This window comes from Malaya genurostris, chromosome 2, assembly GCF_030247185.1.
Source record: "Malaya genurostris strain Urasoe2022 chromosome 2, Malgen_1.1, whole genome shotgun sequence".
In the NCBI taxonomy this organism is placed as follows: domain Eukaryota; kingdom Metazoa; phylum Arthropoda; class Insecta; order Diptera; family Culicidae; genus Malaya; species Malaya genurostris.
Window position 1 is genome coordinate 3,803,963 of NC_080571.1, and position 13,849 is coordinate 3,817,811.

The following is a 13,849-nucleotide window of genomic DNA, read 5'->3' on the forward strand; positions in this document are numbered from 1 at the left end:
CCAGCAGCGCGAAATTAATATTTGATAAAAAAAATTGACCACAAAAAAGTGTTTTTCTTAATTAGTCACTCGACTTGTTGAATGATGTGTTACGAGAGCTATGAGTCAAGTACTAAACTGAACGACATGATGGATAGAGTGATGTATTACGTCCGAGTATCTGGAATGCTTTCGAATCCCTTCATGTATCGGAGAGGGCTACGGCAAGGTGAAAACTACTTTTGCTTAATAATGCTTTGAAAGGTGTCATTTGAAAAACGAAGACTGACTCGAGTGACACGATCATCCTAAAGTCATTACATTTACAGGTGGTTGGCGAATTTGTGTATTTGAACTCAGTGGTGACCATTTATAATGATATCAGCAGGTAAAATGATTGTGTATGGAATATTTACTTACGTCGCACTGTTTATTAACTTCAGGATTCCCCATTTGCAATGTCCAACAGTAGTGATCATGAACTGCAATCTTAATCGGCCTTCTCATTATTATTCTTCATATCAAATCAACATATATTCTTCCAATTTATTTACAAATAAGTGTTTCTTGAAGCTCTGCAAAGAGGATTCTCGCAACTGTAGCATTACAAGTGTTTCATATGGTATGGTCATGGTACTCACTGTATACGGCTAATTTTTACTAGTCGATTTTCGGGGATTTTACTACTTGATCTTGAAATAGATTGACGCGTTTTGGTTTTCGTGGATTTCGTACCTAGGTATTACATATGTAAACGCGGGGTGGTGTTTTCCATGCATGTTTTGTGTGTATGTGACATTGATTGTAGCAAATTTCTTCGCCGAACGCTTCCATTAAGTTACTTTATCGAAAAATTGGGAGCAGTTTTATTATGACCTAAACGAATAAAGTTAAAAATAAACTATCACTACGGTACAACTGTGATTTCTTTCCCGTGCTGTACACGTAACACGTGTCAGTTGTCCCATTAAAGTCAATCATCACAAACAATCACATGAACAAACAACATTCAGCGCAAAATAGGATTAAGGTAAGGTAACGATACACAAGAGAATACGTTAAAGGATTGATACGTAAAATCTACAAGCCGTGTAGGCTTTCTCACTATTTCCACAAACGATTATGATTACTCTTCTGTGTTGGCAAACACATAATTTTTACAAGTACAAGTACTCGTTATGCCCTTACACTACCAAAATGGGGCGAATTGTCTACAGTTTTGCGTGTTTCACGAGTGACCCACCTGTAATCCTAGTCTACCAGTTTTTCGCGGAAAAACAGAAATCTTTTGACTTTAACTTAAAACTAAACCTTAACTGTTGGTATTTTATAGGCATAATTGCAGATGAATTGTAAGTAGAAGTAAATATATTCAACTTAAATCTTAGTCTTTGGTTTCAGTTTGTTTGTGGACCTTAGATTCTAACCGAGAAAACGAATTGTTTTTTTTTTGTCAGACTCAATCACGTCCCACTCATACAATGTAAACTTGTATTTCTTATCAGTATAGAAGTTGTGAATGAGATGACGAACTTGTGGGAAAAATGCTTCCAACTGTACAATTGATGTACTGTTACTAACTTAACTACAACTCCACCTAAAAGTGGACGGTCGCAAACCTAAAATATAACCTTCCTACAAAAGATGGCAGCAGGTGCTGTTTAAGAAGCATGCTGTAATCGAACACTAGCCTACTGGGTCGTTTTTCGTTTGTCTACCAATTTGATGTCATGCAGCTGCAAGTCATTCTTCGAGGTGGAAGCAAATTTTATGACCGCCTGTGTCGTCACTTGAGGAACGTGACTCAAATCAAGTCGGGTCAGAGCGTCGCACTTAGCGAGATGATCTAGAGACAGTTCGGTAATAAGTTTACAACAACTAAGATCCAGCTCGATTAGTGTTTTTATGGCCGCAGAAGACGTTCCAATCTGAGCTATGGCTGCGTCAGTTATTCGCTGACACGAGGAAAGATCCAGGTGAGTCAAACTGGGTAGCCCTTGGGTTATGTAGCGTAGCGCGACATCGGATATATCCGTTCCAGCTAGCTTTAACACTTTCAGATTTCGCAATCTGGATTTGGAATCAGCAAGACCAGGGCGGGAATCCTTCGGTGGGGATAAAATTTCACGAATAGCTGAATCATTCAGGCCAGCGACAAAACTGAGATCGAGAATTTGAAACGGAGGACACAGGCACGTGTGTAGTCCGAGAACCGCTTGAATTGGCGTTCCTTGTAGGGATAAATGCTTCATGCCGGGAATTCTCGAAATCAGCCATGTAACTTGTCTTTTACCCAAGCTGATCCAGTCCATGATCAAATGTTCCGGTTGACGGCGTACGATGGCCGTTAGTAGACTAGCAGTTAACTTGTACTCTGCACAGTTCATTCGTTTCCATAGTGAAGAATCTACCGAAATGTTCGACCATGTTTTGCATACCAACGAACAGGTAACCAACGTTTCCGGAGGCAGATAGCGAAACACCGCTAGTAAACAAGTGGGATCAAGAGCATAATTTCCAGGCTGAGACAGTACGGGTTGGTGAACATGTGCTGGTCGCACCGGGTAAAGAGGTTTCTTCATAGGCTTCGTGGACGAACTGTGAATTTGATGAGCCAGTTGTGTCCGCAATGATGATTTTTTCCTCGGTAAGCTATGATTATGCTCATTGATATCCACCGAATCTTGCATACTGCTACACATGCTATTCCCATCATCACTTTTTCGACGCTTTTGCACAACTCCAATCAGGTGTCCTCCGGCCGTACCCTCGACACTTTTCAGTCCTGTTATTCCACTGCTGTGTCCCGCCGCTTCCAAAGGTTCTTCTTTGATTTCCATTTTAACCGGTAAACTACTCGATGGCATCACAAGCCCACCCATATTTTGCTTCGGCTGGTTTTGATCGTGCTCCGAACCGCTCGACATATCCTCGTCTTTGATTTTCGGTTTCCTTTCCAGCAGGATATTTCCACCATTACCACCAACGATGACCGCATTGCCCGTCGAGGTAAAGTCGTACAGCATATCGTTCTGAAAGCGTGGCGCCACCGGTGTCCTGACCGGCATCTCGTCAGTTCCGTGCACGCTTCCCGTAATGGTGCTACTAACCGGTTGTTGAATTACGGTTCCACCTATCCGGCCGATGTCGGCATTGTGAGCCGACGAAGCATCGCTGCTAACCGACATCCGACGGATTTCGGAGGATTTTTGCCGGGCACGAAAGTGACGAGGCTGCAAGTAAAAAGAAAAAATGTATTGGAACAATTTAAATGGACGAATCATAATGACTAGAATGCAAATGGGAACTGTTAGCAATAAAATGACGACTTTAATGTCGTTTTCGTTTTAAAATTACACTCCACTGGTGTAGCGAAGGCTACACTGAAACCGGTGTAATGCAATTTAAAAACGAAAACGACATAAGTTATATCGAAAACATTTCAGAGGCGCAGTAGGCTGTGCACTAGAGGCAAACAACAACAAAAAAAATTTTGCACGATTTGTTTGAATTTTTCACAGTATAGTGAAACCGACGACACGACCAGGCACTCCGAAGAAAAATCAGCATTAAAACTGTTCGCTAACGATTTACCGCCAGTTACCACAAATCTAGCGAGCCCTTGTAAATGATAAAAATAATCTTCCCGAGCAACACTGTTTAAGTTGCTATGGACTAGTTACCAAGGAACCCCAAAACAAATAAACATGTTTTGAAATCGGTGGAATAGTTCTATTAGTGTTAAACTTTTTCCAAATTAAGCAGAAATGCATTTAAATTAACTCGATTTTCGGAATTTAATCGAAACTATGGATGAAACATCATAAATATGTATTTATTGATTAAACTATATGTATAAATACTCAGAATCCGAAGTTATCGGATAGGGAGATACAGAATTGTTGTCGTGATGTTAGGATTCATAACAAATGGTCACTAAATTGCCTGCACCCAATATCATCTGTAGATCTTCCGTAGTTTTATCATACTGTCATTTTCGAGAGCCGCGAAAGAAAGAGCCGAAAAAAATCACTATTTGATCTTACCTTTCCTCCAGTAACGGAAAACTTGCTAAGATGCAGTTTTTCTCGCTCTTGTGGCCGGTATATGTATGTTTTGAAACAATTACCATTACAGTAGTATCGGTGTAATATGCCGGTATCAAAATTGTTTTGTGTCGGTTGATTGCGCAGCAGTGGAAACAGTATTTCACCTTGTTGGCCACTATTCAAGGATTACTAGTGGAATTCCACAAAGAAATCATTCTACCGTACGTTATGTAGATACCGCAGAGCACTAGCCTCGCTCGGCTCGTTGTCGGTCATTTCCATGTCTTCTTCGTTGGTTTGCGCTGAGCTGTTATCACACAACGGTTTCAAGTCAGCAGTGAGTTATTCATCCCAATGTCCCTAAGACTGAATTTTGAACTTGGCATTATAAAAGACATAACTCATACTCCTCAATTTTTACATTCCGCTCGAGGTAGGTAAATCCATTAAAATGTTCCGTAATATAATAACCGATCTGAAACTTATTTTGTTTACATTCATCTTGCCTTCGATATGCAGTAACCAAGGTTATGGTTACTGTTATTCAAAATCAATAATATATCAACTTGTGCTGCCAGTTTAAAAAAATTCACTAGCGTTCTCGATTTGACATTTCCAGTTACTGAGGGGTAGTTAAATTTACGATACAGTTTTGATAGACGAGTGGCAGGTCGTGTCGTCGGTGAAACAGTGTTGAATCCGTTTTTTTGTTCTTATATAAAACAGTTATTCAGAGGATGTGTCAGTGGAAGTGATCAAAGACATTATATTAACAAGATATCCAGCTCTCATGTTTCCCGAACAAATCTTTGGCTACATCCTTTTTTTTTGCGAGCATGGCGCCCTCAGGCGAGTCCGCATCGAATCTCGCGCATAGAAGTTGGGAAGAGAAATGTCAAATCCGTGCGCGCCAAAATAGCAGCACTGCGCATCCATACAATTGACATGATATGTTGAATGTGACACCGTGCGATGGCGTTGCTGAACTGAAGATTGATTTCGCTCCAAGCTGACAGGGTCTGAAGTGATGGTCAGTACGGTGAGATTTTGATTTCAGCCCAACCAAACTTTTCGTGTTCCTATTGAGTCCCATAAGAACCATGCAAAATTTTAGACTTCGAAGGCCGTAAAACAGTCTGACATTTGTAGAAAAAGTTGTTAAAGGAAAACCGACACAAGGTCCGAATAATGGCTCATTATTTAATAAATCTAGCACCATTGCTGCTAGTGGTCCTAATTTGATTTGACTTTGTTTTATTATGCTAAATATTATTTAGAAAGCACAGCAGGCATGGTAAAATACTTGTTTATTCGGCGAACCTTCGAATATATGCGCGGTTTTACGTTTCTACGCATTAAGGGCTGAGGACAGTACCGTAAAGTGGTTGGTTTTTTGCTATTTTCCCGTTTCAAATTAAATTTTCTTGGAAACGATGCAGAATATAGAAAACCCCACCTGACAATGTCTTCGAAATTTAATTGAGAATATTCTGTGAAATTTTCAGAATGATTCATTCACGACCGCTAACGTGTTGTATTTTTTTCTGACTGAAGAACTACTGAAAATTGGAACGCTCGGAAATGCATACCTCTACTTGTTCATCGAATATCTCGGCTTCGAAGGCTTGTATCATAAATCTACCGTGACAAAGTCTAGATAATTTAGTTTATATGCGATTAGTACATAAAAACATATATGTTATCGCGATAGAAATAAAGTCTTGTATTTTTCTGTGAAACAAAGTCAGTTTCAATGCATCCGCCATTGATAGCATTCTGAAAAAGGAGAGAGAAATAAAATTGGCTCGACAAGACTGCCAAACACACAGACATTCAATCTTTGTGAAAGTTGAATATTTTTTCATTGTTCATTGGAATCCATGTAATGTCCAACCCATACGATAGATTAATGTGATAAAACTTCTCGTTAAAATAATAAAATGTATGCTGGAAACTTGGTACAGTTTGCTCATATACGAGAGAGTACAAGAGAAATACGATGCGCAGAGGGAATTGAGCGAGCCACGTGGTCGATTTAAAACTCAACACGCGAGCCTCTGTCCTCAGACCTTAAGGGCTGTGGCCAGTAGGTCGCCTATAACCACGTCGCTCGCTCTGCGTATTATATTTTTCTCCATGCTCTCTCGCAAATGTGCAAAATGACTCTCGATGTGGCCGGGTGGCCAAGAAAGCTTTGATATTTTCGATTACAAGTTTGACTACATCACATAAAATCCAATAAAGCTACCGCTTGTTTGGCAGCCTTGCTGAGTCGATTTTATTTCTCTCTCATGTTTCGTTACGTTACCAGGTAACAAGAGCAGAAAAAATGGTGCGTGTATAGAAATCGACTTACCTTCACAAAAATAACATTCACTTCATTTTTATCGCGACAATATATATGTTCGCATTGCACTAATCGCATCTAAATTGAATTATATAGACATTGTCGGGATAGATTTTTGATCCATGCTTTTGAAAGCGAGATATTAAATGAACAAGTTGAAAGTTGCCGTTTTCAGCTATGCAATTCTCCTTTCAGAAAAAAAACTTTCCCGAAAACTAAAGTCAATGAATCATTCTGAAATTTTCACAGAATAATTTACACTAATTTTTTACGAGATTGTCAGTTGGGTTTTTTTTATATTCTTCACCGTTTCTAATAAAATCAAATTTGAAGCGTGAAAATAGTCCTTTGAATCACTCTAAAACACACTGGCCTCAGCCCTTAAGAAGCAAGACACTTTGCAAGCGTATGAGTAATGTCAACAATGTGCGCGTCCTGATTTCAATCGATAAATCTTCCATATGGTTGAAAAATAAACAAATCAGTTCATTCCGCTTAGAATTGCAATTCAAGAAAAGCGAAATCTAAAAGTTTATCTGAAAATTGCTCGAGAAAAATTTGATTTGATTAGCAACGAACACATATGGATTTTCCCTTACAGAAATTATTGCGAAATGAATATTTACGTACCTTCTATTAGTAATCCCGCAAAAAGGAACCTTGAATTTAACACGCAAAGTTTTGTTTATTTTGTGTAGCGCGAGCTAATACAAATGCATTGAAGCAGTGTAGCTAACTTTTTTATTAGGGAATTAAAATCTTGATTCAAAAATGTAGACAATTTTCCATCAAACATTGGTGAAAAATTGTTCAAAACTGATATTTCGTCTATAAAGTCAGGCTTATGTCGTTTTCGCTTGAGAAAACTGAAACTGATCCAGGGTAGTTTCATCAAACAAACACTTTTCACGAAACTGTGTTGATTTCGCACTTAGCGGGGGGTTTGAGCAAACCTGATATAAAAACCAGGTTCGAAACTGACTCGATTTTCAGTTCAACAACTTTGAAACTAGGTTCGAAACTGACTTCAAACAAACGGTTTGACAGCAGTTAGAGTGGAAACTAGGTTAGGTTTGGCATCAAGCGAAAACGACCTTAAGGCCATCGTCCAAGTACCATGCGCGCGGGTGGTTTTAGGAATTTTTCGATGGAAATTTTGAAAAATTTGACAAAACCAAAAACATACAGACCTTTGAAATACTTCTATCTATCTACAGGGTGAAAATGGCTGGAAAATTCGGAGGATTTTCCGAGTCTTATCAAAAATAGCTCTGAAAAATGAGTGTTTTTGTGAACTTTCACAATCATCTGGAAAAATAATGCGATGACATAAATTTTTTTTTTTCAAATAAGCCTTATGATGGATACAAATACGCCATGGGTAAACATGCTTTATTCTATATCAAATATATGATTTTATCAACGTATTCAATATGTAAGGAGTGTATCGAAAATAAGCTATCCACATACATACATAATTTGAAAGAAAAATTTGTGAAAAGCTTATTTTCGATACACTCCTTAGACTCTCGAGAACATGACAAAATTGCAAGAAAAATGCAACATATTTTTCGCAGATATTACTGATCGGACTGCTATTTTCAATGTGAAGTTTAATTTCAAAATTTTATTTATCGACGAGGAAAAAAAGGATCTAGAGTACGATATTTATTTATGACTTTTGCGACATGAGGCTGATCTTTGTCATGCAGGAGAATAACTTCATCATGTCTTTGCTTGTAGAAGTTTTTTTTTTTTTTTTTTTTTTTTTCAAATAAAATTTTTATTAGGCTCATTTGCTTTAGCTTAACGTGGCCGATTGTCTTGTTGTTAGGGAGAGAGAAAGGGATGCCGTATTACGGGGCGGCATACTCCCCAGTTAGTAAGGGGACATAGGGAGGGTGGGACCTACACAGTATTGAATTGAAATTTGAATACATCATTGGTTTGTGGCATACATCTTTTAGACACATTTTGCGTTCGATGAATCTTCATGTTTTTCAGCTTGTAGCAATGAAGAGATTATTCTGGATTGGGATGCTTCGTTGGTGTGTTCTGACGTTGATGTGACGTTTTTGGGTAGCTTCCAGCAACTCAGTCAGTTCAAGGCAGGTGCATGCTCCGAAGCATCGTTTACACAGGCCATACTTCCAGCAACGTAAAGAAGAGTGCGGTAGAGCTGTAGACGAGAAAGAGATAGGGAGAGCACTAAATTTGAGCATTGATAGTTTTCAAGAAGTTATAGATGAGAGTCATATAAGGAAGATTTCGAGTTGCCAAGACGTCGCGGACTGGTACGGAGGGTGGTATACCTCGGGCCCGAAGGGAACCTATGAGTTGGGACCTGGCATCACAATACTCGACACATGTCCAAACAACATGTTCGATGTCATGATAACCCTCACCGCAAACGCAGACACCACTCTCAGCGAGCCCCACACGACGGAGATGCGCGCTGAACATATAATGATTAGACATGAGCCTTGACATTACACGAATAAAGTCTCGGCTCACGTCTAACCCCCGGAACCAAGCTTTCGTCGATACCTGTGGGATTATTGAGTGTAACCATCGTCCCAGAGTTCCACTATTCCATGTATTCTGCCAGCTAGCTAGAGTTTTCTGACGACAGCAACTGAAAAATTCATTGAAGCAGATTGGTCTTTCATAGATATCACCTTCTAGTGCGCCCACCTTGGCTAACGAGTCCGCCCTCTCATTGCCCCGTATGGAACAATGTGAGGGGACCCAAACCAAGGTAATCTGGTATGATTTTGCAGATAAAGTACTCAATTGTTCCCGTATTTTCCCCAGGAAATACGGTGAGTGCTTTCCAGGCTTCACTGAACGGAGAGCCTCAATGGAACTGAGACTGTCCGATACAATGAAGTAGTGATCTGTGGGCAGAGTGTCAATGATCTCAAGGGTATACTGAATTGCAGCTAGTTCTGCGACGTAAACTGAAGCTGGATCACTGAGTTTATAGGAAGCGGTGAAATTTACATTGAATATACCGAAGCCAGTGGACCCGTCTAGATATGATCCGTCAGTGTAAAACATTTTATTACAGTCGACTTCTTTAAATTTATTATTAAAAATTTTTGGGATCTCTTGAGGGCGTACAGGATCCGGGATTCCACAAATTTCTTCTTTCATGGATGTGTCGAAAAGCACAGTAGAATTAGAAGTATCCACAAAATGAACACGATTGGGAACAAACGAAGAAGGATTTATATTCTGAGCCATGTAGTCAAAATACAAGGACATAAAACGGGTTTGTGAATTAAGCTCGACGAGCTTTTCAAAGTTTTCTATCACCATCGGATTCAAAATGTCGCATCGGATTAGCAGTCGATATGAGAGATCCCAGAACCTGTTTTTCAACGGTAAGACGCCCGCCAGCACTTCAAGACTCATCGTATGGGTTGATTGCATGCAACCCAAGGCAATACGTAAACAACGATACTGAATTCTTTCCAGTTTAATGAAATGAATATTCGTAGCGGAGCGGAAACAGAAACATCCATATTCCATTACTGACAATATCGTCGTTTTGTACAACCTGATCAGGTCTCCTGGGTGAGAGCCCCACCAAGTTCCGGTTATTGTACGAAGGAAATTGATTCTCTGTAGGCATTTTCGTTTCAAATACCTAATGTGACATCCCCAGGTACCTTTGGAATCGAACCAGACCCCGAGATATTTAAATGTGAAAACCTGAGCTATGGTTTCACCCCCTAGTTGAAGCTGTAGTTGCGCAGGTTCTCGCTTCCTTGAAAATACAACCAGCTCAGTTTTCTCCGTAGAGAACTCGATACCCATTTGAAAAGCCCATGTCGACAAGTTGTCGAGGGTATCTTGCAATGGTCCTTGGAGATCGGCAGCTTTGGGTCCTATAATAGACACAACACTGTCGTCGGCAAGTTGTCTTAGCGTGCAAGATGTGTTGATACATTCATCAATGTTATTTACGTAAAAGTTGTATAAAAGGGGGCTTAAGCATGAGCCCTGAGGAAGACCCATGTAACTGAATCGCTTTGTCGTCAAATCACCATGCTCAAAATGCATGTGTTTCTCGGACAATAGATTATATAAAAAGTTGTTCAAAACTGGTGAAAGACCATGCTGATGCAACTTCTCAGATAGAACGTTAATGGAAACTGAATCGAATGCCCCCTTGATGTCGAGGAAAACTGATGCCATTTGTTCTTTACGAGCAAATGCCATTTGAATTTCTGTTGAGAGCAACGCTAGACAATCGTTCGTTCCTTTGCCCCTGCGGAACCCAAATTGTGTACCTGAAAGCAATCCATTTGTTTCGACCCAATTGTCTAGACGGAAGAGAATTATTTTCTCCAACAATTTCCGAATACAGGAAAGCATAGCAATCGGCCGATACGAATTGTGATCGGAGGCTGGTTTTCCAGGTTTTTGAATAGTAATAACTCTCACTTCTCTCCATTCGTGTGGGACAATATTACCCTCGAGGAACTTGTTGAATAAATTCAACAAGCGCCTTTTGGCAGAGTCGGGCAGATTTTTCAACAAGTTGAATTTAATTCTGTCTAACCCCGGGGCTCTATTGTTACACGACAAGAGCGCAAGTGAGAACTCTACCATCGAAAACGGTGTTTCGTTTGTATTCAATGTCGCGACGCGGGATATCTTCTGTTCCGGAACAGAATCAGGACATACTTTCTTAGCGAAATCAAATATCCAGCGGTTAGAATATTCCTCGCTTTCGTTCGCGTGATTTCGATTGCGCATGCGACGGGCCGTATTCCAAAGAGTGCTCATTGCTGTTTCTCTCGTTAATCCGTCAACAAACCTTCGCCAGTAACCGCGTTTCTTAGCTTTAATCAGACTTTTCATTTGAAATTCTAACGCCGCGTATTTCCGATAATTATCTGGAGTTCCGTTCCTTCTAAACGAGATGAAGGCTGAAGCTTTTTTCGTTTTCAGCTCTGAGCACTCTTTGTCCCACCATGGGTTGGGAGAACGCATACTAGTTTGCGCGCTAGGTACTCGTTTCGTCTGAGCTTGAATTGCGGTGTCAAGAATCAAGCCAGCCAAAAATGTATACTCTTCCTCCGGAGGAAGCTCCTGTGATGTTTCTAGTTTCTCAGACATCGAGCTCGCGTAACGTTTCCAATCAATGTTTCGTGTGAAATCGTACGAAACATTGATTGTTTCCGATGGTCTTCCACGGTTGGTGATAGAAACTATGATCGGCAAGTGATCGCTACCGTGAGGATCACAGATTACCTTCCACTTGCAATCTAACTGTAGCGAAGTCGAGCAAAGGGATAAATCCAGCGCACTTGGTTGTGCTGGCGGTCTAGGGTTCCGTGTCATTTCTCCCGTGTTTAGAATTGTCAAATTGAAGTTGTCACACAGATCTTGGATTAACGAAGAACGATTATCATCATATAAGCAGCCCCATCCTGTACCATGCGAGTTAAAGTCCCCTAAAACCAGCCGCGGTGAAGGAAGAAGTTCTATGATGTCTGCAAGCCGACGATGCCCTATCGAGACTCTGGGAGGAATGTAGATAGAAGCTATACATAGATCTTTGCCTTTAATATTAATTTGGCAAGCAACAACTTCAATTCCCGGTGTCGAGGGGAGGTTAATACGATAAAATGAATAGCACTTTTTAATCCCTAAAAGTACCCCTCCATAAGAGTCTTCTCGGTCCAGGCGGATTATGTTAAAATTATGGAAGTCGAGGTTGATGTTAGAAGTAAGCCAAGTTTCACTCAAAGAGAATACATCGCAATTATGAGTATGTATTAAGTGTTTGAAAGAATCAAGTTTTGGGATGATACTTCTGCAATTCCACTGAAGCACAATGATCATATCTTCGATTCTCAGTGGTAAATTATCCATCAAAAGATACGATCGCTGCAAGGAGGGGCCATTGTTCAGTCAACTGTTTTAAAAATGTCCTTACTGTTGGCAGTAGATCAGTTAGGAAGCTTTTCAGAGGATCAGTAATATTGAAGGCTGTTAATATCCAGTCCACGATATCAGAAAATTTCAATAATCCAGCGTTTGTTGGATTTTCTGGTTGTGCTTTGGGGTCATTCGGGTTTTTTGATGCCCCAGGAAGTGCTGGGTACTCCTTATCATCCCTAAGTTTTTTGAACCCAGGAGGTGTTTGCTTCGGTTTTGAGTCAGCACTTTTTGTTTCCGTTTGGTTCTTTTGTGACGAAGAGGACAGTCTGAGGCCTTTACGAGGAAGCTTGGGAGAAGCCAGATTTTGTCTTTTCCTGCTTCCTTCAACCTGTGTGTAGGAAGGTCCTTCGCCTGGGTCGTCAGAGGTATCCTCTTCAACTGGCAAGATTGCAAACGGGTTCTCAGGGGTCGATGGAGTGGTTCTTTTTAAGATTTCCGCATAAGAACGTTTGGAACGTTCTTTCACGGATCGCTTCAATTTCTCCGCACGCTGTATGTACGTAGGGCACACCGAAAGATCATGAGGATTCTCCCCGCAGTAGCAACACTTTTCCACTGCTCTTCTGCAGAGATCGTCCTCATGGGCCTCTCCGCATTTGCCGCATCGCAGTTTGTTGCAACAATAGGTTGCCGTATGACCTAGCTGTTTGCAGCTTGTACAATGCATTACCCGCGGTACATACAGCCGAACAGGTAGACGAACTCCACTCACTACCAAATAATTTGGAAGTGCAGATCCGGCAAAAGTCACGCGAAATGAGTCCGATTGGTAAAATTTACCATCTATCGATTTGGAGTGCAATTGCTTGCACTCCAAAATTTTCACTGGTTGAAGGTCGGGGTTTTTGAAACGGCCTACCCCGTCCTTCATCAGATCTTCGATTGTCAGACTTTCGTCACGGACCACACCGTCGATCTCCACCACATGAGACGGGACGTACACGCGGTACTCCTTCGTGAACAACTCGCTGGTAGCAATCTCGTTTGCTTGCTTCAGGTCGGACACAACAACGCGTAACTTGTTTGGCGAAACCTTATCTATTGTTTTTATTGCCGAGAAATGTTTTTCCAGGTCCCGAGCAATATTTAAAACTCTGAGAGACTTTAATTTGGGCCGGAAGTATACCACCCACGGACCCCCCGAGCCATCGTCTTGGTAAACTTTTTGGCGAGCAGGCAATATCTTAGAGGGAGATGGAGGCATCGGAGAGGGAGATGGCATTGGAGAGGGAGATGGTATCGGAGGGGGAGATGGTATAGGAGGGGTAGATGGCATCTCGGAAGCAAACTCAGCCTCTAAATGTTCTTCGTTCATTCGTTCAGCTTCGCCCTCCTCCGAGACACCCCCACTGTCATCAATATTCATATTTAAAGTGCGGGAGTAAAGAAGTCTCCCGCACTTGAAATGAGAAAGAAAGAAATAAAATGAAAAGAAAATATATGAATAGTAAAAGTTGAAAGAAAAAGTTTGAGAAAATACTTAACAGTATGTCACGGTAAGCTGTTAGGTGAGTTG

General features: G+C 40.8%; 1 protein-coding gene across 2 annotated transcripts in view; it reads right to left on the minus strand.

The window, feature by feature from the left end:
- Positions 1-513: 513 nt before the first annotated feature.
- LOC131427280 (jmjC domain-containing histone demethylation protein 1) overlaps positions 514-13,849 on the minus strand; it is a 41,278-nt gene continuing 27,942 nt past the window's right edge. For both annotated transcript variants that reach the window (XM_058590321.1, XM_058590322.1), the window contains exon 4: positions 514-3,212. In XM_058590321.1, the coding sequence (XP_058446304.1) occupies positions 1,671-3,212 (1,542 nt within the window). In that variant the 3' untranslated portion in view covers positions 514-1,670. The remainder of the gene's footprint in view (positions 3,213-13,849) is intronic.